The sequence below is a fragment of the Oncorhynchus mykiss genome, chromosome 27, assembly GCF_013265735.2.
Source record: "Oncorhynchus mykiss isolate Arlee chromosome 27, USDA_OmykA_1.1, whole genome shotgun sequence".
Taxonomy (NCBI): Eukaryota; Metazoa; Chordata; class Actinopteri; order Salmoniformes; family Salmonidae; genus Oncorhynchus; species Oncorhynchus mykiss.
Window position 1 is genome coordinate 16,722,801 of NC_048591.1, and position 26,513 is coordinate 16,749,313.

At 45.2% G+C, this 26,513-nt stretch overlaps 1 protein-coding gene across 2 annotated transcripts; it reads left to right on the forward strand.

The window, feature by feature from the left end:
- The first annotated feature begins 3,444 nt into the window (after nt 1-3,444).
- On the forward strand, nt 3,445-24,880 carry LOC110507645 (serine/threonine-protein kinase DCLK1). 2 transcript variants are annotated; one of them, XM_036965412.1, is made up of 16 exons: nt 3,445-3,785; nt 4,396-4,758; nt 7,138-7,490; nt 14,926-15,025; nt 15,135-15,269; nt 15,429-15,523; nt 16,545-16,632; nt 17,101-17,279; nt 17,624-17,743; nt 20,524-20,670; nt 22,280-22,413; nt 22,517-22,594; nt 22,970-23,060; nt 23,152-23,232; nt 23,320-23,433; nt 23,730-24,880. In XM_036965412.1, the coding sequence occupies exons 2-16, from the start codon at nt 4,398-4,400 to the stop codon at nt 23,991-23,993; spliced, it is 2,340 nt and encodes a 779-aa protein (XP_036821307.1). In that variant the 5' UTR covers nt 3,445-3,785; nt 4,396-4,397; the 3' UTR covers nt 23,994-24,880. The 2 variants fall into 2 exon arrangements, with proteins under 2 accessions (XP_036821307.1, XP_036821306.1); XM_036965411.1 differs by having other exon boundaries at nt 3,446-3,785; nt 22,964-23,060.
- Nucleotides 24,881-26,513: the final 1,633 nt, after the last annotated feature.

Here is a 26,513-nt window from a genome sequence, read left to right on the forward strand (position 1 = left end):
ATGCCTTCCTCTTGCAGGAACTGCTGACACACTCCAGCCACATGAGGTCTAGCATTGTCTTGCATTAGGAGGAACCCAGGGCCAACCACACCAGCATATGGTCTCACAAGGGGTCTGAGGATCTCATCTCGGTACCTAATGGCAGTCAGGCTACCTCTGGCGAGCACATGGAGGGCTGTGCGGCCCCCCAAAGAAATGCCACCCCGAATTTGCCAATCTCGGTGTTCTCTGGCAAATGCCAAAAGTCCTGCACGGTGTTGGGCTGTAAGCACAACCCCCACCTGTGGACGTCGGGCCCTCATACCACACTCATGGAGTCTGTTTCTGACCGTTTGAGCAGACACATGCACATTTGTGGCCTGCTGGAGGTCATTTTGCAGGGCTCTGGCAGTGCTTATCCTGCTCCTTGCACAAAGGCGGAGGTAGCGGTCCTGCTGCTGGGTTGTTGCCCTCCTATGGCCTCCTCCACGTCTCCTGATGTACTGGCCTGTCTCCTGGTAGCGCCTCCATGCTCTGGACACTATGCTGACAGACACAGCAAACCTTCTTGCCACATCTCGCATTGATGTTCCATCCTGGATGAGCTGCACTACCTGAGCCACTTGTGTGGGTTGTAGACTCCGTCTCATGCTACCACTAGAGTGAAAGCACCGCCATCATTCAAAAGTGACCAAAACATCAGCCAGGAAGCATAGGAACTGAGAAGTGGTCTGTGGTCACCACCTGCAGAACCACTCCTTTATTGGGGGTGTCTTGCTAAATGCCTATAATTTCCACCTGTTGTCTATTCCATTTGCACAACAGCATGTGAAATTTATTGTCAATCAGTGTTGCTTCCTAAGTGGACAGTTTGATTTCACAGAAGTGTGATTGACTTGGAGTTACATTGTGTTGTTTAAGTGTTCCCTTTAGTTTTTTGAGCAGTGTATATATACTGTGGAACTACTCATGGCTGCAAACTTCTTGGATTGTCAACTCAAAGAAATGTAGCTACTGAAACTATTTCTTTTTAATATTTGTTTTGACTATTTAACTTGTTTGCCATGTTGCTTCAGATATAAAACAAATCCGTGAATGATGAGTACTTTGTCAGTGTAACGGTATTCGTCGTCGGAAGATGAGGAATCATCTGACCAAAGAGCAGCATGGTAAGTGTTCATGCTTACTTTATTTAAACTGAACACTATGACAAAGGGAATCACCAAAACAGTCCTGAAAGATGCAAAACACTAAACAGAAATTAACTACCCACAAAAACCATGTGGGAAAAAGCTACCTATGTATGGTTCCCAATCAGGGACAGCTGTCTATCATTGTCTCTGATTGGGAACCATATTGCCATAGAGACAATGATAGACAGCTGTCCCTGATTGAGAACCATACCCGGCCAAAACAAAGAAATACAAAAACATAGAAAAAGGAACATAGAATGCCCACCCAAATCAAAACAAAGAAATACAAAAACATAGAAAAAGGAACATAGAATGCCCACCCAAATCAAAACAAAGAAATACAAAAACATAGAAAAAAGAACATAGAATGCCCACCCAAATCACACCCTGACCAAACCAAAATAGAGACAAAACTCCTTTTCCAACCACTCCACACATTTCTTCTTAACAAACTATAGTTTTGGCATGTCGGTTAGGACATCTACTTTGTGCATGACACAATTCATTTTTCCAACAATTGTTTGATTATTTCACTTATAATTCACTGTATCACAATTTCAGTGGGTCAGAAGTTTACATACACTAAGTTGACTGTGCCTTTAAACAACTTGGAATATTCCAGAAAATGATGTCATGTCTTTAGAAGCTTCTGATAGGCTAATTGACATAATTTGAGTCAATTGGAGGTGTACCTGTGGATGTATTTCAAGGCCTACCTTCAGTCTCAGTGCCTCTTTGCTTGACATCACGGGAAAATCAAAAGAAATCAGTCAAAACCTCCACAAGTCCGGTTAATCGTTGAGAGCAATTTCCAAATGCTTGAAGGTACCACGTCCATCTGTACAAACAATAGTACGCAAGTACAAACACCATGGGACCACGCAGCCCTCATACTGCTCAGGAAGGCAACGCATGCTGTCTCCTAGAGATGAACGTACTTTGGTGCGAAAAGTGCAAATCAATCCCAGAACAACAGCAAAGGACCTTGTGAAGATGCTGGAGGAAACCGGTGCAAAAGTATCTATATCCACAGTAAAATGAGTCCTATAACGACATAACCTGAAAGGCCGCTCAGCAAGGAAGAAGCCACTGCTCCAAGCCCGCCATAAAAAAGCCAGACTACGGTTTGCAATTGCACATGGGGACAAAGATCATACTTTTTGGTGAAATGTCCTCCGGTCTGATGAAACAAAAATATAACTTTTTGGCCATAATGACCATTGTTATGTTTGGAGGGAAAAGGGGGAGGCTTGCAAGCCGAAGAACACCATCACAACCGTGAAGCACGGGGGTGGCAGCATCGTGTTGTGGGGGTGCTTTGCTGCAGAAGGGACTGGTACACTTCACAAAATAGATGGCATCATGAGGTAGGACAATTATGTGGATATATTGAAGCAACATCTCAAGACATCAATCAGGAAGTTAAAGCTTCATCGCAAATGGGTCTTCCAAATGGACAATGACCCCAAGCATACTTCCAAAGTTGTGGCAAAATGGCTTAAGGACAACAAAGTCAAGGTATTGGAGTGGCCATCACAAAGCCCTGACCTCAATCCCATAGAAATGTTTTGGGCAGAACTGAAAAAGCATGTGCGAGCAAGGAGGCCTACAAACCTGACTCAGTTACACCAGCTCTGTCAGGAGGAATGGGCCAAAATTCACCCAACTTATTGTGGGAAGCTTGTGGAAGGCTACTGGAAACATTTGACCCAAGTTAAACAATTTAAAGGCAATGCTACCAAATACTAATTGAGTGTACGTAAACTTCTGACCCACTGGGAATGTGATGAAAGAAGTGAAAGCTGAAATAAATCATTCTCTCCACTATTTTTCTGACATTTCACATTCTGAAAATAAAGTGGTGATCCTAACTGACCTAAAACAGGGTGTTTTTACTAGGATTAAATGTCAGGAATTGTGAAACTGAGTTTAAATGTATTTGGCTGAGGTGTATGTACACTTCCGACTTCAACTGTATATTTGTGTGTGTGTACTGCTTAATCATTATTAGGTTGTTACAGACATGTTTGTGTTTGGTCATCCTGTGTTTGTGTATGCAGTATAGTACACTACTGCGGACACTGCTAGACATCCTCCTCAGCACCAGCATACAGATAGATGCCCATGCTGTCTCATGACTGCTTACCAAATGGCAAACTATTCCCTATGGCACTAATTTAGTCTATCTGCCTTATTGAACAAGCATGTTGCTGAAAAGTCTCGTGTCTGTCATTGCAGTTTAGTGCACTGACAGACTGGTAGAGTAATGACCGCCTGCGCCACGCCCCTTGTCTCAGCGCATCTAGAGGGCTGGAGAGAAGATGAGAGAGAAGGGAGCGTGATAGCGAGGTGAGATGCTTGGTGCTTCCCTTGGAAGACCTGCATGTCAATGAGTGACGGCCAAATGGAAATCACTGCTAGAGACAGAAACCAGCTGCAGCTCGTGCTGCTCACACTTGCTCAATCAAAGAGCAACAAAGGGGCGGATGCTTCTTCTGCCGCTCAGGCTGGCCATCATACTACACATATCAGCACTGACACAGCCTATTGGAAAGCTGATATATGCAATTGCTAAACACTGACACGGTTGACTGCATCCGACTTCAATTAAAGGTAAGTAGTTATTTGCCCAAAACATGTTTTAAAATCCCATAATGTGTTGTTCCGTGTCATTTAACAACAGCTGGGGTTATGTTGTCAGAAATTAATATGATCAAAACAAACGTTACGTTTGATTAGAATCACGGTGCTAATTGGGTGGTGGACGAAACTAAAGAGCATGACATGTGTGAGCGTGCTATGGCCCCCAATCAGATTTTTATGTGCCTCAGAAAGAGCTCATTTTCAGTATGTGACAAACTGCCCACAAGCAGGAGAATTCTATCTGGCTAGAAGCAGCGCCGTCCGTTCAGCACCACGGAGTTCAATCTGACTACTGCCACCGCTATAGACTACCTGTCAGACTAGCTAGCTGCTAGGAGATCCGCACCTGCGGCGCTGTCCATTCAGCACCACTGAATGTCGGACCCGACCTCAGAGTTCATGCCAAAATCCAATTGATTCTACTCTCTCCAGTCTCTCCAGTAGGCCTATATGACATTCAACTAAAACTAAAGGATGACTTATTTATTCTGCAAAGGAAAATAAGTTGCTTGAGGTTTAAATGTTCTCATGCATAATGTCCCCTCCCTGATTTGTCTCTTTCTGTGTAACATCACTACAGTCATGGAGCTGGAGCACTTTGACGAGCGGGAGAAAGCCCAGAGAAACACCCGCAGAGGCTCCAGGAACAACGGGCTGCAGAGCCCCACTCGCAGCGCCCACTGTAGTCTGTACAGGACCCGGACACTGCAGTCTCTAGCCTCAGAGAAGAAGGCCAAAAAGGTCCGCTTTTATCGCAATGGAGACCGCTACTTCAAAGGGATTGTCTACGCTATTTCCCAGGACAGGTTCCGGTCTATAGAAGCCCTTTTGGCTGATCTGACCCGCTCCCTGTCAGATAATGTGAATATGCCCCAGGGGGTCCGGACCATCTACTCTATCGACGGGGCCAAGAGAATATCCAGCATGGAGCAGCTGGAGGAAGGTAAGCTAACCCTTAACCTTCACCCTACCCTAAAGGTTGGGATGAGACAGTATTGAGCAGCTAACCCTAAGGGATGGGACAGTATTGAGCAGCTAACCCTAAGGGATGGGATGAGACAGTATTTAGCAGCTAACCCTAAGGGTTGGGGTGAGATAGTATTGAGCAGCTAACCCTAAGGGATGGGACAGTATTGAGCAGCTAATCCTAAGGGATGGGATGAGACAGTATTTAGCAGCTAATCCTAAGGGTTGGGGTGAGACAGTATTTAGCAGCTAACCCTAAGGGTTGGGGTGAGACAGTATTTAGCAGCTAACCCTAAGGGTTGTGGTGAGACAGTATTGAGCAGCTAACCCTAAGGGTTGGGGTGAGACAGTATTTATCAGCTAACACTAAGGGTTGGGGTGAGACAGTATTGAGCAGCTAACCCTAAGGGTTGGGGTGAGACAGTATTTATCAGCTAACCCTAAGGGTTGGGGTGAGACAGTATTGAGCAGCTAACCCTAAGGGGTGTGATGAGACAGTATTTAGCAGCTAACCCTACTTGTTGGGGTGAGACAGTATTGAGCAGCTAACCCTAAGGGTTGGGGTGAGACAGTATTTAGCAGCTAACCCTAAGGGTTGGGGAGAGGCAGTATTTAGCAGATAACCCTAAAGGATAGGATGGGACAGTATTGAGCAGCTAACCATAAGGGAGGGGACAGTATTGAGCAGCTAAGCCTAAGGGATGGGATGAGACCGTATTGAGCAGTTAACCCCACGGGTTGGGATGGGACAGTATTGAGCAGCTAACCCTAAGGGATGGGATTGGACAGTATTGAGCAGATAACCCTAGGGGATGGGACAGTATTGAGCAGCTAACCCTAAGGGATAGGATGGGACAGTATTGGGCAGCTAACCCTAAGGGACGGGGCAATATTGAGCAGCTAACCCTAAATGATGGGACAGTATGAGCAGCTAACCCTAAGAGATGGGATGAGACCGTATTGAGCAGCTAACCCCAAGGGATGGGATTGGACAGTATTGAGCAGCTAACCCTAGGGGATGGGACAGTATTGAGCAGCTAACCCTAAGGGATAGGATGGGACAGTATTGGGCAGCTAACCCTAAGGGACGGGGCAATATTGAGCAGCTAACCCTAAATGATGGGACAGTATTGAGCAGCTAACCCTAAGGGAGGGGACAGTATTGAGCAGCTAACCCCGAGGGATGGGATAATATAGTATTTAGCAGCTAACCCCAAGGGTTGGGATGAGACAGTATTTAGCAGCTAACCCTAAGGGATGGGACAGTATTGAGCAGCTTAGCCTAAGGGATGGGATGAGACCGTATTGAGCAGCTAACCCTAAGGGATGAGATGAGACAGTATTGAGCAGCTAACCCTAAGGGATGGGACAGTTTTGAGCTGCTAACCCTAACGGCGGGGACAGTTTTGAGCAGGTAACCCTAAGGGATGGGATGAGACATTATTTAGCAGCTAACCCTAAGGGATGGGACAGTATTTAGCAGCTAACCCTAAGGGATGGGATGAGACATTATTTAGCAGCTAACCCTAAGGGATGGGACAGTATTTAGCAGCTAACCCTAAGGGATGGGATGAGACAGTATTGAGCAGCTAACCCTAAGGGATGGGACAGTATTGAGCAGCTAACCCTAAGGGTTGGGATGAGACAGTATTGAGCAGCTAACCCTAAGAGATGGGATGAGAATGTATTGAGCAGCTATCCCTAGGGGTTGGGATGAGACAGTATTGAGCAGCTAACCCTAAGGGATGGGACAGTATTGAGCAGCTAACCCCAAGGGTTGGGATGAGAGAGTATTGAGCAGCTAACCCTAAGAGATGGGATGAGAAAGTATTGAGCAGCTAAACCTAAGGGATGGGACAGTATTGAGCAGCTATATCCTAAGGGATGGGATGAGACCGTATTGAGCAGCTAACCATAAGGGATGGGATGGGACAGTTTTGAGCAGTTAACTGTAAAGGATGGGACAGTATTGAGCAGCTAATCCTAAAGTATGGGACAGTATTGAGCAGCTAACCCTAAGGGACAGGACAGTATTGAGTAGCTAATCCTAAGGGATGGGACAGTATTGAGCAGCTAACCCTAAGGGACGGGACAGTATTGAGTAGCTAACCCAAAGGGTTGGGACAGTAGAAGTCTGAGAACAAATTAAGTTGTGCCTTTTTTCTAGGTTTCCCACTGTACAATGAGTGACCTGCTCCAGTTGGCCTATATAGTAGGCATATAGTATATTTCCAATACGTCTGTAAACTCTATAATCTAAATGTCATAGCTTTGTCATTATGTGGTGCATTCAGTGATGTGAGTCTATGGTTGCTGTGACCATGTAGGCCTATCTCTGTGTGTTGCCTATCTGCAGGAGAGAGCTATGTGTGTGGCTCCATAGAGTCATACAAGAAGCTGGACTACACTAAGAATGTCAACCCCAGCTGGTCAGTTGGGTTGAAGACAGCTGTGGCTGCCTCTGCACGTGGTCCCCCATCCCTGGGCAGCGCCAAGGCTGGGGCCCCGGAGACCAGGGAGAGTAAGGACTTCATTCGGCCCAAACTGGTCACCATCATCCGCAGCGGGGTGAAGCCTCGTAAGGCCATCCGCATCCTCCTCAACAAGAAGACTGCCCACTCCTTTGAACAGGTTCTCTCTGACATCACAGACGCCATCAAGCTGGACTCTGGGGTTGTCAAGAGACTGTACACCGTGGACGGGAAGCTGGTGGGTTATGAATTACGGTTATACTAGTGAATTTACTGCCTGGTTCTCAGGCTTAGCTTCCCCCACAGACTCAGAGGGATGGGCTATAAGGCAATTAGAGTTAGAAGTAGGTTTCTGGGACTCAGTCTGCTGTCTTATCATCCTTTATTAACCCAGTCATTAGGCGTTTCAGGAGCACAGTTTCACTGAGACATTTTCACAATGAATGACCTTTAAATATTTTTGAGGTATAGCCTTCATGACCAGATGACTATATGGTTTAAATCCCATGAACACAGACCTTTAACACAGAGTCCTGAATACAGGATTACTAGAGAGAGTAAAAAGGAGAAGGGATTCAGAGAGGCAAGTAGAGTTGGGAATCATGATGTTTAGTTGCCGTATGCCTATTAATAGTCCGTCTCTCCTCTTTTATATTGGTTCTATCAAAGAAACTCCGATGTAGTTTTTCTTTTTTCTCTCCTGCACGGTTTCTATGGTGATCTGGTTGCCTGGGCTGGTTGCTAAGGAACAGCCTCTGCGGCAGAGTGGTGCAGTGGGAATGTTGTCTGTGTGTGGCTCAGTGTTGCAGAACAGTGTTTATGTCAGTGCTATCGAGGAAGGCTAGAGAATGGTGCAAGGTACTCGTATGGCCCAGACATGACCGGAGATAGTAGCTGTATATTCCATCATCAATATCATGCAGATGAAATGCATTCAGGGATTCATCTGTAATGTCTGCGATTCACCCTGTTCATCCGGTTCAGTTTAACTTCACTGTCTCATTAAATAATGATGGTAGAATTAGAAAGTATTGACAAGAGTTCTCCAGTCACACACTTCCGGTTCAATATCATTGTTTCTCCAGTTGATGATTTATGAGGCTAATATGCTCTCTGTGCTACTAAGTGAGACTAATGGATTTCAGGGTTGGGCTATACAGTAAAGTTCTATACAGTGGGTATCAGGGTTGGGTTACAGAGTACAGTTCAATATAGATGGTATCAGGGTCGGACCATACTGTACACTTCTATACAGTGGGTATCAGGGTTGGGTTACAGAGTACAGTTCAATATAGATGGTATCAGGGTTGGACCATACTGTACACTTTTATACAGTGGGTATCAGGGTTGGGCTAAAAAGTATAGTTCTATACAGTGGGTATCAGGATTGTACCATACAGTACAGTTCTATACAGTGGGTAACAGGATTGTACCATACAGTACAGTTCTATACAGTGGGTAACAGGATTGTACCATACAGTACAGTTCTATACAGTGGGTATCAGGGTTGGACCATACAGTACAGTTCTATACAGTGGGTAACAGGATTGTACCATACAGTACAGTTCTATACAGTGGGTAACAGGATTGTACCATACAGTACAGTTCTATACAGTGGGTAACAGGATTGTACCATACAGTACAGTTCTATACAGTGGGTATCAGGGTTGGACCATACAGTACAGTTCTATACAGTGGGTAACAGGATTGTACCATACAGTACAGTTCTATACAGTGGGTAACAGGGAAGGGCTATACAGTACAGTTGTATACAGGTGGTATCAGGGTTGGGCTATAGAGTACAGTTCTACACAGTTGGTATCAGGGTTGAACCATACAGTACAGTTCTATACAGTAAGTAACAGGTTTGGGCTTTACAGTAGAGTTATATACAGTGGGTATCAGGGTTGGACCATACAGTACAGTTCTATACAGTGGGTATCAGGGTTGGACCATACAGTACAGTTCTATACAGTGGGTAACAGGGTTGGACCATACAGTACAGTTCTATACAGTGGGTATCAGGGTTGGACCATACAGTACAGTTCTATACAGTGGGTAACAGGGTTGGACCATACAGTACAGTTCTATACAGTGGGTATCAGGGTTGGACCATACAGTACAGTTCTATACAGTGGGTAACAGGATTGTACCATACAGTACAGTTCTATACAGTGGGTAACAGGGAAGGGCTATACAGTACAGTTGTATACAGGTGGTATCAGGGTTGGGCTATAGAGTACAGTTCTACACAGTTGGTATCAGGGTTGAACCATACAGTACAGTTCTATACAGTAAGTAACAGGTTTGGGCTTTACAGTAGAGTTATATACAGTGGGTATCAGGGTTGGACCATACAGTACAGTTCTATACAGTGGGTATCAGGGTTGGACCATACAGTACAGTTCTATACAGTGGGTAACAGGGTTGGACCATACAGTACAGTTCTATACAGTGGGTATCAGGGTTGGACCATACAGTACAGTTCTATACAGTGGGTAACAGGGTTGGACCATATAGTACAGTTCTATACAGTGGGTATCAGGGTTGGACCATACAGTACAGTTCTATACAGTGGGTAACAGGGTTGGACCATACAGTACAGTTCTATACAGTGGGTAACAGGGTTGGACCATACAGTACAGTTCTATACAGTGGGTAACAGGATTGTACCATACAGTACAGTTCTATACAGTGGGTAACAGGGAAGGGCTATACAGTACAGTTGTATACAGGTGGTATCAGGGTTGGGCTATAGAGTACAGTTCTACACAGTTGGTATCAGGGTTGAACCATACAGTACAGTTCTATACAGTAAGTAACAGGTTTGGGCTTTACAGTAGAGTTATATACAGTGGGTATCAGGGTTGGACCATACAGTACAGTTCTATACAGTGGGTATCAGGGTTGGACCATACAGTACAGTTCTATACAGTGGGTAACAGGGTTGGACCATACAGTACAGTTCTATACAGTGGGTATCAGGGTTGGACCATACAGTACAGTTCTATACAGTGGGTAACAGGGTTGGACCATATAGTACAGTTCTATACAGTGGGTATCAGGGTTGGACCATACAGTACAGTTCTATACAGTGGGTAACAGGGTTGGACCATACAGTACAGTTCTATACAGTGGGTATCAGGGTTGGACCATACAGTACAGTTCTATACAGTGGGTATCAGGGTTGGACCATACAGTACAGTTAAATACAGTGGGTATCAGGGTTGGACCATACAGTACAGTTCTATACAGTGGGTATCAGGGTTGGACCATACAGTACAGTTCTATACAGTGGGTATCAGGGTTGGACCATACAGTACAGTTCTATACAGTGGGTAACAGGGTTGGACCATACAGTACAGTTCTATACAGTGGGTATCAGGGTTGGACCATACAGTACAGTTCTATACAGTGGGTAACAGGGTTGGACCATACAGTACAGTTCTATACAGTGGGTATCAGGGTTGGACCATACAGTACAGTTCTATACAGTGGGTATCAGGGTTGGACCATACAGTACAGTTCTATTCAGTGGGTATCAGGGTTGGACCATACAGTACAGTTCTATACAGTGGGTATCAGGGTTGGACCATACAGTACAGTTCTATACAGTGGGTATCAGAGTTGGACCATACAGTACAGTTCTATACAGTGGGTATCAGGGTTGGACCATACAGTACAGTTCTATACAGTGGGTATCAGGGTTGGACCATACAGTACAGTTCTATACAGTGGGTATCAGGGTTGGACCATACAGTACAGTTCTATACAGTGGGTATCAGGGTTGGACCATACAGTACAGTTCTATACAGTGGGTATCAGGGTTGGACCATACAGTACAGTTCTATACAGTGGGTATCAGGTTTGGGCTATAAAGTACAGTTCTATACAGTGGGTATCAGGATTGGACCATACAGTACATTTCTCTACAGTGGGTATCAGGATTGGACCATACAGTGCACTTCAAGACAGTGGGTGACAGAGTTGGGCTATAGAGTACAGTTCTAAACAGTGGGTATCAGGGTTGGGCTATACAGTACATGTCTATAATGTGGATTACATGGTTGGGCTATACAGTATAGTTCTGTACAGTGGGTTACAGGGATGGGCTATAGAGACATTTCTATACAGTGGGTATCAGGGTTGGACCATACAGTACAGTTCTATACAGTGAGTAACAGGTTTGGGCTATAAAGTACAGTTCTATACAGTGGGTATCAGGGTTGGACCATACAGTGCACTTCAAGACAGTGGGTGACAGAGTTGGGCTATAGAGTACAGTTCTAAACAGTGGGTATCAGGGTTGGGCTATACAGTACATGTCTATAATGTGGATTACATGGTTGGGCTATACAGTATAGTTCTGTACAGTGGGTTACAGGGATGGGCTATAGAGACATTTCTATACAGTGGGTATCAGGGTTGGACCATACAGTACAGTTCTATACAGTGAGTAACAGGTTTGGGCTATAAAGTACAGTTCTATACAGTGGGTATCAGGGTTGGACCATACAGTGCACTTCAAGACAGTGGGTGACAGAGTTGGGCTATAGAGTACAGTTCTATACAGTGGGTATCAGTGTTGGACCATACAGTGCACTTCAAGACAGTGGGTGACAGAGTTGGGCTATAGAGTACAGTTCTATACAGTGGGTGTCAGGGTTGGGCTTTAGAGCACAGTTTTATACAGTGGGTATCAGGGTTGGACTGTACTGTACAGTTCTATACAGTAAGTAAAAGGTTTGGGCTATAAAGTACAGTTCTATACAGTGGGTTTCAGGGTTGGGCTATACAGTACAGTTCTTTACAGTGTGTAACACGGTTGGGTTATAGAGTACAGTTCTATACAGTGGGTATCAGGGTTGGGCTACAAAGTACAGTTCTATATAGCGGGTATCAGGGTTGGACCATACAGTACACTTCTATATAGTGTTTATCAGAGTTGGTCTATAATGTACAGTTCTATACTGATTTAATTAGCCATTTGCAGTTTCCCTGTACCTTCCGTGTGTAGACTTGCATGGCTTAATCTTTGAGACAAGTATATGGTACTGGCAGGATCAACCAGGTAGCCACAACATAGAGGTTGTACCTTCTATTCAGTGGGTATCAGTTTTGGCCTATACAGTACAGTTCTATCCAGTGGGTATCACGGTTGGACCATACAGTACAGTTCTATCCAGTGGGTATCACGGTTGGACCATACAGTACAGTTAAATACAGTGGGTAACAGGGTTGGGCTATAGAGTACAGTTATCTACTGTGGGTATCAGGTTTGGTGATTGGTGATTGTGCAATCAATCCACACACACACACACACACACACACAAGCGCGTGCTCCTCACCGCTGTGGTAGAGATGTCACTGTTGCCTGAGGCTTATTGTCTGTTGATGTTTGGCTTCAGCAGCTCTCGTCTCCTAAGGTCAGATGATGCTGTTGTGTAATTACTGTTAGAAATGTCTTATTACTGTGCTATTACTGAACATTAAAGCAACACTTGTCGACAATCTGCTATTTAAAGGCAATTTCTAATTGAGCCGACATACAGTGTTTACCGCAAATGCAATATCTGCAAACATGGGGATGTAGCATTTAAAAACCTAATAGTTGACAGTGTTATACAGATTCAATCCCAGCCTTGCACTCATTTGTTTTCTGAACATCAGCTGTGAAGTTGACCTGTTGACGTGATCTGTCTGAGGTGAAAATACAACAACTTACAGCTGAGAATCCTGGACTAACGTGAGTACTGTCAGCAGAGTGGTGAATGGAGCTTTGCTTCATGTAGTGTAGTGTTGCTAAGTGTCTGACTCCACAGTAACTGTGTGTTAGGGAGCTGCTACAGATTCCAAGAACACAGGATGAGATGTTACTATCCTTTGTGCAAGCACTTCCAAGAGTTAATGAACAGTGAGCCTGGTGAAATTTGGGGAGCGCATCGTCAGTAGTATACCTTTGGTTCCTAGGGTGTTTCGGCCTTTCACACTATACACCCTCCCCAAAGGCGGCCAGCGACAGGGTGATCAATCCTACGCTTGCGTCCCATTCCCAATTAGTCATAGGAGTTGCCTTGTTGTTGATAGCCAACATCCCATGGGACTATGCATGGCAGGGGCGTCCTCCTCCCTGAGTCAAGCATTGTTGACCGCATACCTCCTGGCCCTCTCACTTCGGGGCCCAGCTGGGGTCTTTCCTCTTCATCCAGAGCCACTGACTGCTGCCTTCTGCCGCCTCCGATACAGCTTTGATTGCCGATCGCTGGCTCTGGCCCTTAATTCCAAGGTCTCTAAGCAGTCTGGTTGTAGATGTTGCCACAAAACCTCTGCAGCCCACCTCCACTGGTCGGACTTCTGTGTTCCAGCCATGATGCCGTGCTTCGGCAGCTAGATCGGCATAGCGCAGATGCTTTCGCTCATAAGCCTCATCTACCTGAAAATACAACAACTTACAGCTGAGAATCCTGGACTAACGTGAGTACGGTCAGCAGAGTGGTGAATGGAGCTTTGCTTCATGTAGTGTAGTGTTGCTAAGTGTCTGACTCCACAGTAACTGTGTGTTAGGGAGCTGCTACAGAACAGTAATGGAGCGACGTACAGTTGTGCTGACTTCCCGTCTGAAGCCATTCATAATTAATCTCCTCCACTGCAGCTGCAGGCTGTGTCCCAAATGACACCCTATTCCCAATATAGTGCTACAGTTGTAGTAATATAGCAGCCAGCTGGAACTTCTCAGCACTTCATTAACACCCAGTGTGATTTACATACTGGTTATAAGCTCATTTCAGACATTGATTAGTGTTACTACAGAGTTACATTGACATTCTGTTACTGATTGCTACTGTAATCATGTTCAACCTGACGACTACTTGTACATGTTATTGATATGAATACATTCCCTCTCCCCGCCACACGCATCTCTGATAATGGACATTCCTGCTTGACATACTGTAGCAGTCTGTCTAATGTCGCTCAATAATGAATGAACAGATCTAAGACAGATACTAGCCTCTCTCTGAAACAGTCAGTAGCCTGAAACAGCCTGCCAATAGCCAATTTCTTTAAACATTACATTATAAGTAATTTAGCAGACACTCTTAACTGGGTTTAAGTGACTTGCTTGAGGGCACATCAACTGATTTTTCAGCTAGTCTGCTCTGGGATTCGAACCAGCAACCTCTTGGTTAATGGCCAAATGCTGTTATCCACCCGACAGCCTCTCAGTAGCTTGTTTCTTGTACAGCCTGTCAGTAGCTGGTCTCTGAAAAAGTCTGTCTCTGAAACCACCTGTCTCTGGAAGAGCCTGTCTCTGAGTGGGAGGCATTTAATTCCAGTGGTAATGTTGTAGCTATGAGTCAGTATTTTTCTTGTACATGCATTAAGGCTCTTGGCCTATATGACTGTATGGGAGGAGGAAGGAGGAGAAGGTTGGTGAGGGTGAAGACGGGGAGCAGGAAAGGAGGTGGGGAGGGGGGATCGTGGAGAGAGGAGAAGGGATATGGGGGAGGGGTGAGGAGGTGGGAGAAGTGGGGAGTGGAGAGAGAGGAGAGGGTGAGGCTGGGAGGGTGATAGCAGGAATGGGCAGAGATGGTGAGGAGAGCGGGTGAAGACTAGTTGTTTGTGGTGTCCTTGTTCCAGGTGACTGACAGTGTCTAGCTGTCTGTCTGTTCCAGGTGACATGCCTTCAGGACTTCTTTGGTGACGATGACATCTTTATGGCCTGTGGTCCAGAGAAGTTTCGCTACCAAGATGACTTCCTCTTAGATGAGAGTGGTGAGATAATTATAATAACAGTACCAGAATTTCCTTGGAATTAGTGTGTGTGTGAACTGTAGATGTTTATGTGTGTGTGTGTGTATCTGACAGTGTCCTCTCCCTCCAGAGTGTAGGGTGGTGAAGTCGACGTCATATGGTCGGATCTCCTCTCTGCTAGGACGCTACTCACCCAGAGGAGGAGGCTCACCCAGAGGAGGAGGCTCACCCAGAGGAGGTGGCTCACGCCGAAGCTCAGGCTCAGGTATGGCCCTGTGAGTGTGTATGTGTTTTTGTGCATGCATAAGTAATTAATCTGCAGAATCAACAACTTTTTTAGCAATGTATTTGTCCTTCTTATCAGCAACCAACTGAGTGAGGAGTGTTTTTCTCTAACCTCTAACCTCTTGTGTCTGTACTGTAGCCAATGGGACGGTAGGCAGTCAGCTGTCGACTCCTCGATCTGGGAAGTCCCCCAGCCCCTCTCCTACCAGTCCTGCCAGCCTCCGACGACACAGGGTAGGACCAAACAATCCTTTACTAATATAATCACAACGCTTTAACATAAGCCTAGATTCAATCAGATCAAGCGTTAACCGGTGGTAGCCGGCACCCACATAGCTAATGTTTTGGGCGGTGTCGGAGGTATAACTGCATTGGAGCTGTCAAATCGGTGAGCTGCTGCTCTTGATCATTGTCACAAAGCCACACCCATCCCACTCCCATTAGAAGTTCAGAATGAGAAAGTGTAGTCTATAGCCTGCAATTTGAAAATCATTAAAATCATTATTAAAAAATAATTAGGATTTCTATCAGCCTAATCAAGGTATAGATTACACGTCACATTCCAGTGTTTGAACTTGTAAACAAGGCTGCATGGGATTTCTCTTAATGCGACTCTGTGCAGCCAATGGCAATGTTCGCTTTAGATATAATTCCAGGAGCTTGTGGATTTGACAGCTCTAAAGCAGTTCCACCTCCGACACCTTCAAAACAACGCTATGTGGATGTGGGCTAAAATGGATCTGATTGAACAGAGCCCATAGCCTCCTATAGATAGTCACCTATAGACGTTCCCTATATTTATATTTAGTCCCCTATATTTATTTCATTTTTAAAATTTAACTAGGCAAGTCAGTTAAGAACAAATTCCTATTTACAATGACTGCCTAGGAACAGTGGGTTAACTGCCTTGTTTAGGGGCAGAACGACACATTTTTTTTTTGTCAGCTTGTAGATTTGATCTCGCAACCTTTCAGTTACTGGCTCAACGCTCTAACCACTAGGCTACCTGCTGCCCAATATATATAGTCCCCCATAGATGGCCCCTATAGATATGCTCCTATATATAGTTCCCTATAGATAGTCCCCTATTGATAGCCCTCTTTATATAGTTCCCTACTGACAGCCCCTATATATATCCCCCTTTAGATAGTCCCCTATTGATAGTCCCCTTTAGATAGTCCCCTATAGATAGTCTATAGATGCCCAAACTGTGTTCATGTGTTCAAAAAGCATTTATGATCTCTCCCTCTCTCAGGGGTCCCAACACAGTGGCTCATCCCTGTCTCTAGCCTCCACCAAGGTGTGTAGCTCCATGGATGAGGGCGACGGAGCAGGAAGTGAAGGTAGTAGAGAGGACTGTGTACATGTTTAAGGGCAGCTTTTCCATTGAGCATGCTCTAGAAGGCATTGGATGGGTCTCACATTGCAGCCTATTCCCTTTACAGTGAACTGTTTTGACCAATGCAGAAAAAGTCAGTAAACAAAGTAAGTAAAAGTAGTGCACTGTATAGGGGATAGGGTGCCTATTGAACAGAGACTTAGGCCTAGGTGCAATCCGTCTCATGGAAGTTCAGCATTATAGCGTGACTGACATTTGAAGGCAATGTTCCCACGTTCGAGGAGACTGAATTTACGGTAAACGCTGAATTTGTCGGCTCAATTGGAAATTACTTTTACATTTATATTGGGCTATAGCACTGATCTTCCGCAATACAGATTGAATCTAGCTCTTATTAATCTATCTGGGGACTGTGGAGTGGAGAGTGCAGTAGCAGACATGACCGAACTCATCTGCTTGCCTGGTTTGATAGCGGAGCTGAACCTGCTGAGTGATGAATGTCCCTCCGTCCCTCCGTCCATCGCTGAGAGGTACAAGGTGGGGAGGACTTTAGGTGACGGTACCTTTGCTGTTGTCAGAGAGTGTGTGGAGAGATGTACGGGCAGAGAATACGCCCTGAAGATCATCAACAAAGTAAAATGTAGGGGAAAGGTGAGAACTACTCCTGTTTCGGCCCAGTTATACCGAAAGGGAATTGCAGAGCTCTCTTTTTGTGGGTGTGTCTTAGAAATATGTCCCATTTGCTAATAGCCTATCCAGCAGGATCTCAAAGCTAGCTAGTGAGACCCTACCTCTTCCGATCGGTTATCGAGTTCAGCTCATAGTAGCTGACCGATAAGTCACTGAATGTTTCCTCATGTCTTCTCCCCCTATTGAAAATGACTGCATGGTCTCCAGTAGTTTGAAAGTAGTAGTAGTATTATTATATTATTATTACCTGCACTACAGTACTGTTAACATCTGTAACCTGACCGTTCCTTGATGTTATTCCCCAGGAACACATGATCCAGAACGAGGTGTCCATCCTCCGTCGTGTCAAACATCCCAACATTGTCCTGCTGATCGAGGAAATGGACACCTACAGCGAGCTTTACCTGGTCATGGAGCTGGTCAAGGTGAGTTGACAGAACAGTTAGACCATGGGTGTCAAACTCTGGCCCGTGGGCCAAATTTGGCCCGCGGGGTAATTATATTTGGCCCGCGAGACAATAGCAAATTACTACTAGAGCTGGCCCGCCGGTATTATACAGCGCATTCACCACTAATACTACGAATCCCATAATGCTCTGCTGTTTTCACGCGCCAATCAGGACAGGACCCAGAAACGCTCTCTCCTCTGTGACAGTAGTCATAGCAACATAGACGCTACAACTGTCAGCGAGCTAACCCTTCCCAAAAATGGCAAAAAGAAAGGCAGAAAACAGGAGCTTTCTGGACAAGTGGGAGGCAGAATATCTGTTTACATATGTAAAAGACAAACCTGTTTGTCTTGTTTGTGGAGTCAACGTGGCTGTAAGTAAGGAGTACAACATTAGACGACACTATGAAACGAAACACCATGACAAATACAAGGACCTGGACATGACTCAAAGGAGCCAGAAAGTAGAGGAGATGAAAAGAAGTTTGGTTTCACAACAGAATATGTTTAAAAAAGCCACATCACAAAGCGAGGCTGCTGTAAAGGCTAGTTATATAGTGGCAGCAGAGATCGCAAAATCAGCCCGGCCCTTTAATGAGGGAGAGTTCATGAAAAAGTGCATGATGAAGGTTTGTGACCTCGTATGCCCAGAGAAAAAACAAGCATTTTCAAACGTGAGCCTGAGCAGGAACACAGTAGCTGATCGCACATGTGATCTTGCCACCAATCTGTATGACCAGCTGATGGAAAAGGGAAAAGATTTTGTTGCGTTCTCCCTCGCTGTGGATGAGAGCTGCGACGCATCTGATACTGCTCAGCTGTCAGTCTTCATCCGTGGAGTGGACTCAAATCTGTGTGTTACGGAGGAGCTATTAGGATTCAAATCAATGCATGGCACAACCACAGGAAAGGAAATCTTTGAGGAGGTTTCCAAATGTGTAACTGAAATAAAGCTGCCGTGGGATACTAAAAAAAGCTGAAATAAAGCTGCCGTGGGAACTCGTTGGATTAACGACAGATGGTGCGCCAGCGATGTGCGGTAAAAAGAGTGGACTGGTGGGCATGGTTCGGGAGAAGATGCTGGAAGAGAACTGTGCAGGTGAGCTAACTGTTTACCACTGCATCATACATCAGGAAGCACTGTGTGCCAAAGCCCTAAAGATGGAACATGTTATGACCACAGTAACACAGGTAGTTAACTTTATAAGAGCCAAAGGTCTAAATCACCGCCAGTTTAAATCTTTTCTGGAGGAGTGTGGTTCGGAATACGCAGACGTGCCGTATCACACAGAGGTGAGATGGCTAAGCAGAGGAAAAGTACTGAACAGATGTTTCGAGCTGCGTGAGGAAATATGTCAATTCCTGGAAACCAAAGGGAAGGATACAGCAGAGCTCCGGGAGCAAAAGTTCCTGTGTGAGCTGGCCTTTCTCTGTGACATCTCGAGCCATCTCAATGCGCTGAACCTGCAGCTTCAGGGGCGGGGGCGCATCATCACAGACATGTACGCTGCAGTGAGGGCCTTCAAAACTAAACTGTGCCTGTGGGAGAATCAGATGCTGCAAGGAAACCCTTGCCATTTTCCCTGCTGCCAATCCATAAAAGCGCAGATCTCTACCGCCGTGTTCCCATGCGCACAGTTTGCTGAAAAACTCAGTGTTCTCGCCGCTGAGTTTAGCCGGCGATTTGCCGACTTCGATGCCCAGAAATGCAAGTTTGAACTGCTTAGTAATCCCTTCGCAGTTGATGTGGAAAATGCACCAACCAACATCCAAATGGAGCTGATTGAACTCCAGTGCAACGACACGCTGAAGTCAAAGTATGATGCTGTGGGCGCCGCACAGTTTCCACGGTTCATCCCTGACACAATGCCTCAGCTCCGCACCCAAGCTGCTCAGATGCTCTCCATGTTCGGCAGCACTTATCTATGCGAGCAACTTTTCTCCTCGATGAAGATGACCAAAACAACTCACAGGAGACGTCTGACTGATGAACATCTTCGCTCGATACTGAGGATTTCTTCAGCTCAGAGCTTGAGCCCAGACATTGATGAACTAGCATCCAAGAAGAGATGCCAGGTATCTGGCTTGGGCACATCAGATTAGACCAGTGTGCAATAATTAACGTTTTCTTTATGCACTTTTTCTTGCTACAAGGCATGGGCTTGAATGGTTGATTGATTTATTATCATTTTATTTGTAAAATTATTAGCCAGTGGAAAAAGTTTATTTTTGGTATTTAAATCAGAAGGCTGCAAATAGAAAAGAGGCATACAATGTTTATTTAAATTGTATTTATTTAATAAATGAATGCCATTGATGTGTTTTTTCATTTGAAATTCGATTTTGCATGTCTCCACTATTAAATTATATATTGTATGGTAATAAGCGATGCTTGTTCCATATTCAATGTTAAAGCAAAACTTGTTTGGGTCCATATTAAAAGGTTAATTTGTTCAATGTTGGCCCGTGACTTTGTTCAGGTTTAACATTTTGGCCCACTGGGTATTTGAGTTTGACACCCCTGAGTTAGACGAACAGAATAGATTTGGAGACAAGTTTAGAGAGGGAAACAGAGGACAGGGCACAGACAGTCCGGAGCTTAGACTGCTACACCAGACTCGGACAAGCTGGTCAAGATGAGCTGTACCTGGTCAGGTGTTTCATAGATTACACCCTGTTATGGATAGAGTCATGCAGGTCAACACTGTTCATTACAACGCTTCGTGTTGTGAGGTGTAATGTGTGTATGGTCCACAGGGGGGTGACCTATTTGATTCCATCACCTCCTCGAATAAATACACAGAGAGAGATGCAAGTGGGATGATTTATAACCTGGCCAGTGCCATCAAGTATCTGCACAGCCTCAACATCGTACACAGAGACATCAAACCTGAGAACCTGCTGGTGAGTGTGTGTGTACATGATGTTTTTGAGTGTTTGTTTATTTATGTTTATACACTACCGGTCAAACGTTTTAGAACACCTACTCATTCAAGGGCTTTTCTTAATTTTTTACATTGTAGAATAATAGTGAAGACATCACAACTATGAAATAACACATATGGAAACATGTAGTAACCAAAAAAAGTGTTAAACAAATTAAAATACATTTTATATTTGAGATTCTTCAAAGTAGCCACCCTTTGCCTTGATAACAGCTTTGCACACTCTTGGCATTCTCTCAACCAGCTTCACCTGGAATGCTTTTCCAACAGTCTTGAAGGAGTTCCCACATATACTGAGCACTTGGCTGCTTTTCCTTCACTCTGTGGTCTGACTCATCCCAAACCATCTCAATTTGTTTCATGTTGGGGGATTGTGGAGGCCAGGTCATCTAATGCAGCACTCCATTACTCTCCTTCTTGATCAAGTAGCCCTTACGCAGCCTGGAGGTGTGTTGGGTCATTGTCCTGTTGAAAAACAAATGATAATCCCACTAAGCCCAAACCAGATGGTATGGCATATCGCTGCAGAATGCTGGTTAAGTGTGCCTTGAATTCAAAATAAATCACAGACAGTGTCACCAGCAAAGCACCCCCACACCATAACATCTCCTCCTCCATGCTTTACGGTGGGAAATACACACGCGGAGATCATCCGCTCACCCACACCGCGTCTCACAAAGACATGAACCAAAAATCTCCAATTTGGACTCCAGACCAAATGACAAATTTCCACCGGTCAAATGTCCATTGCTTGTGTTTCTTGTCCAAGCAAGTCTCTTCTTCTTAATGTTGTCCTTTAGTTGTCAGTTTGGTGGGTGTAGATTGTGTAGAAAGTCAGGCACAGGAGAGCAGAGATGAGTGAAACAGCGCACTTTACTTGACAGCACAAAGTAAACCATTTACAAAGTGCTAAAAGAACGGTTACCACAAAAACATGGGTGATAAACAGCACCCGGTACAAACCAGCCGGAACATTCCGACCTGAACAAAATAACAATCACACACAAAGACATGGGGGAAACAGAGGGTTAAATACATGACCAGTAATTGGGAAATGAAAACCAGGTGTGTGGAAAAGAGAGACAAAACAAATGGAAAATGACAAATGGTTCGGCGATGGCTAGAAGACCGGTGACGTCGACCGCCGAACACCACCCGAACAAGGAGAGGCATCAAAGTTGTGACATCAAATAGGGCTATCTTCTGCCAAGAGTGTGCAAAACTGTCATCAAGGCAAAGGGTGGCTATTTGAAGAATCTCAAATATAAAATATTTGTTTAACACTTTTTTGGTTACTACATGATTCCATATGTGTTATTTCATGGTTTTGATGTCTTCACTATTATTCTACAAAGTAGAACTTGGTAAAAATAAAGAAAAACCCTTGAATGAGTAAAACTATATATAGCCGGGATTCAATGCAAGGTGTGGTATAACGCGGCACACCACTCAATGCACCTTTTAAACGCCTGAAGTTCAGGAAAATCGCATTTATGGTAAACGCTACACATGTCGACTCAACCATGAATTACTTTTAAAGGTCTGTAACGATTCACTGTGTGTCCCAGGTGTATGAGCATCAGGATGGTAGCAAGTCTCTGAAGTTGGGAGACTTTGGCTTGGCTAGCCTGGTGGATGGACTCCTCTACCTGGTCTGTGGCACCCCCACCTATGTAGCACCTGAGATCATCGCTGAGACAGGGTACGTCTATGTGTGACAGGTGTGTGACAAGGGTTTGTGTGTTGTCCTCTGACAGGAGTGTGTATTCTCATCTGACAGGTGTATGTGTGTTGTCCCCTGACAGGTACGGGCTGAAGGTTGATATCTGGGCAGCTGGCGTAATCACATACATTCTGCTGTGTGGCTTCCCTCCCTTCAGTGGGTCTGTGGTGCTCTATGATACCTAGCTAGACAATACCACTATAACCCTTCAGTGGGTCTGTGCTGCTCTATGTCTTATTTGTCATAGGCCGGGATTCAATCCCAGGCACTCTATCGCTCAATGCACTAGACTACAGACAATAAGCTGTTTAAAGGCTTTTTCCAGACATTTGTGGAGATCACATTCATAGTAAAAGCTTCTCATGCTGGCGGAAGCGTAAATGACCTTTTCAAGTCAGTTTTAGTCTGCTGCGCTATAACGTGCCTTGCATTGAATCCCGGCCATAGTATTTCAGCATACCCAGATAGACGATAACATTATAATGCTGATGATGATAATGACATGAGACTTGCTGTTGTTTTTGTCAAGGAGCAGTGAGGACCAGGAGAATCTGTTGGACCAGATTCTAACGGGACAACTAGCCTTCCCTTCACCGTCCTGGGACAACATGTCTGTCACTGCTAAGGTTGGTCCATGGTTTAATCCCTTCACTTAGTGACAAAACATTTGAATAAAAAAAAAAAAATGAACAAGCTGTTTGATTGGATTTACTGTAGGAGCTGATCACAGGGATGCTGCAGGTGAAGGTGGAACAGAGATACACAGCTCTGCAGGTTCTGGATCACCCCTGGATCAATGTGAGTAACTAGAACGTAGTACTTAGAACATGCAGATGGTAGGTGTGTGTGTGTGTGTTGGTTGACCAGGTTCTGTTTGTGTTCCAGGATGATGGGCGATTAGTGAACGACCAGCAGCTCTCTGTGGCTGGGAAGATTAAGAAACACTTCAACACTGGTCCTAAAGCCTGCAGCACCACTGCTGGGGTGTCTGTTATCACAGTAAGGATCTTACTCAAGGCTGTGTAGGTGTTTAGGACTGTTCCGAATGTGTACAGCCCAAAACATTAGGTTCCTCACATGTAACTCTGACATCTAATGCATGTCCTCTTCTACCTCATCCCCCTCTCTCTCTCTTCTCTCTTTCTCTGCCTCTCTCCTCGCTCCTGATTCTCTCTCTTTGCCCCCTCTCTTTGCCCCTCTCTCCCCCTATCTCTCTCTCTTTGTTTTCTTTCTCCCTCTCTCACCCCCTTCTCTCTCCCCCTCTCATCTCTCCCTCTCTCCTCTCTCCCTTTCAGACCACCCCTCTTGATAAGGAGCGGGAGGTTTTCAGACTAAGACACCAGCAGGGTGTGAGGTTGAAGCCCCGCCCCCGCCTCCAGCCCCATCCCCAACCAACTGGCTTCCCCACTAGCGCCAGTCAAAGCTCCACCCACAGATCCAACAACCCTGCACTTTCTCCCGCTGATTTCACTTCAGAGTCAGAAGATTACTCCCCCAGCCCCTCCCCCACCTCCCCTAGCTCTGCTGACACCGTCCGCTCCCCCACCTCCCCCTTCTAGACTCCAAAGGAAGAGAGAGGGGAGAAAGGAGAGAAAGGAACGAGGAAGGACAGGGGGCACGTATCCCTGTATTCACGACGACAGTCTGTCAAGATGCCTGCCAATTACTTAAACATTGATTTGCCATTCCGGCTACATTGTCAGTTAACCCTAAGATTCACTGGGGTCAGAGCCATTCACAGAAATCAGTTAGGGTGGGGTTAGGGTTAGAGGTTAGGGTCAAGGTTAAAGGTGTATTCTGGATGGGTTCTGCTCTGGCCCTGAGAGATTACTAAGGCAGAGAATCTGTATCTGCTTATCTTTTCTAAGACACCACACAGACATACAGTAGTTAAGCCATTTTTCAGGAAACACTGACTCGTCCGCTGAAGTCTCCTGGTGTTGGGAGATGAGTACTGCAGGGCAACCAACCTGCTAACACAACAACTATGTAAACCTACAGATCAAAATCTTCCATTTAACTTGACGGGACCTCATACGCCCTGAATAGGGCATCTTAAGTATTTCTGTGATTAAACATACATTTTGTAAAATAATAATGATAATAATAATGACGTCGGGTCCTTGAAAAGCACTATATAAATTCAAAAACATTTATTATTCATTTTGAAAATGTTTGCATCCAGTCAGTTATCTATTTCAGTGAAGTGAAATAGCATCCAATTCATTACAACTTGTTCAGAAAAACACTTCCAAGTCAAAAGATGTAATAGTCAGAACATTCAATAAGACATGCTGTATGACACCTGTCATGTAAAGATATAATGTATGTATACTGAACAAAAAATATAAACGCCACATGTAAAGTGTTGGTCCCATGTCCCATGAGCTGAAATAAAAGATCACAGAAATGTTCTATATGCATAAAAAGCTTATTTCTCTAAAATGTTGTTGCCAAATTTGTTTACATCGCTGTTAGTGAGCATTTCTCCTTTGGCAATATAATCCATCCACCTGACAGTTGTGGCATATCAAGAAGCTGATTAAACAGTGTGATCATTACACAGGCACACCTTGTGCTGGGGACAATAAAAGGCCACTCCTAAATGTGCAGTTTTGCCACACAACACAATGCCACAGATGGCTCAAGTTGATGGAGCGTGCAATTGGCATGCTGACTGCAGAAATGTCCACCAGAGCTGTTGCCAGATAATTGAATGTTCATTTCTCTACAATAAGATGCCTCCAATGTAATTTTAGAGAATTTGGCAGTACGTCCAACCGGCCAGCCCAGGACCTCCACATACAGCTTCCTCACCTGCGGGATTGTCTGAGACCATCTGATGAAACCGAGGAGTATTTCTGTCTGTAATAAAGCCCTTTTGTGGGGAAAAACTAATTCTGATTGGCTGGGCCTTGCTCCCCAGTGGGTGGGCCTATGCCCTCCCAGGCCCACCCATGGCTGCGTCCCTGCCCAGTCATCTTTCTAACTATCTAGTGTTAAGCTATTCTCCAGTTCTTGGTGCTGCTGGAGATATAATATATTACACACTTTACAGAGGACCACAGAGGGGAGCTGGAAGCTATCCAGGCATTCTGCTATACCATACTGATGGAATATACACTGCTCAAAAAAATAAAGGTAACACTTAAACAACACAATGTAACTCCAAGTCAATCACACTTCTGTGAAATCAAACTGTCCACTTAGGAAGCAACACTGATTGACAACACATTTCACATGCTGTTGTGCAAATGGAATAGACAACAGGTGGAAATTATAGGCAATTAGCAAGACACCCCCAATAAAGGAGTGGTTCTGCAAGTGATAACCACAGACCACTTCTCAGTTCCTATGCTTCCTGGCTGATGTTTTGGTCACTTTTGAATGCTGCTTTCACTCTAGTGGTAGCTTGAAACGGAGTCCACAACCCACACAAGTGGCTCAGGTAGTGCAGCTCATCCAGGATAGCACATCAATGCGAGCTGTAGCAAGAAGGTTTGCTGTGTCTGTCAGCGTAGTGTCCAGAGCATGGAGGCGCTACCAGGAGACAGGCCAGTACATCAGGAGATGTGGAGGAGGCCGTAGGAGGGCAACAACCCAGCAGCAGGACCGCTACCTCCGCCTTTGTGCAAGGAGGAGCAGGAGGAGCACTGCCAAAGCCCTGCAAAATGACCTCCAGCAGGCCACAAATGTGCATGTGTCTGCTCAAACGGTCAGAAACAGACTCCATGAGGGTGGTATGAGGGCCCGACGTCCACAGGTGGGGGTTGTGCTTTACAACCCAACACCGTGCAGGACGTTTGGCATTTGCCAGAGAACACCAAGATTGGCATATTCGCCACTGGCGCCCTGTGCTCTTCACAGATGAAAGCAGGTTCACACTGAGCACATGTGACAGACGTGACAGTCTGGAGACGGTGTGGAGAACGTTCTGCTGCCTGTAACATCCTCCAGCATGACCGATTTGGCTGTGGGTCAATCATGGTGTGGGGTGGCATTTCTTTGGGGGACCGCACACAGCCCACGAGGTAGACTGACTGCCATTAGGTACCGAGATGAGATCCTCAGACCCCTTG

Coding starts and splice junctions, on each gene's coding strand:
- LOC110507645 (XM_036965411.1), top strand. CDS start 4,398: ATGGAGCTGGAGCACTTTGACGAGCGGGAGAAAGCCCAGAGAAACACC. Junction 17,280..17,623: donor AAGTAAAATGTAGGGGAAAG/GTGAGAACTACT, acceptor GTTATTCCCCAG/GAACACATGATCCAGAACGA. Junction 20,671..22,279: donor TCAAACCTGAGAACCTGCTG/GTGAGTGTGTGT, acceptor TGTGTGTCCCAG/GTGTATGAGCATCAGGATGG.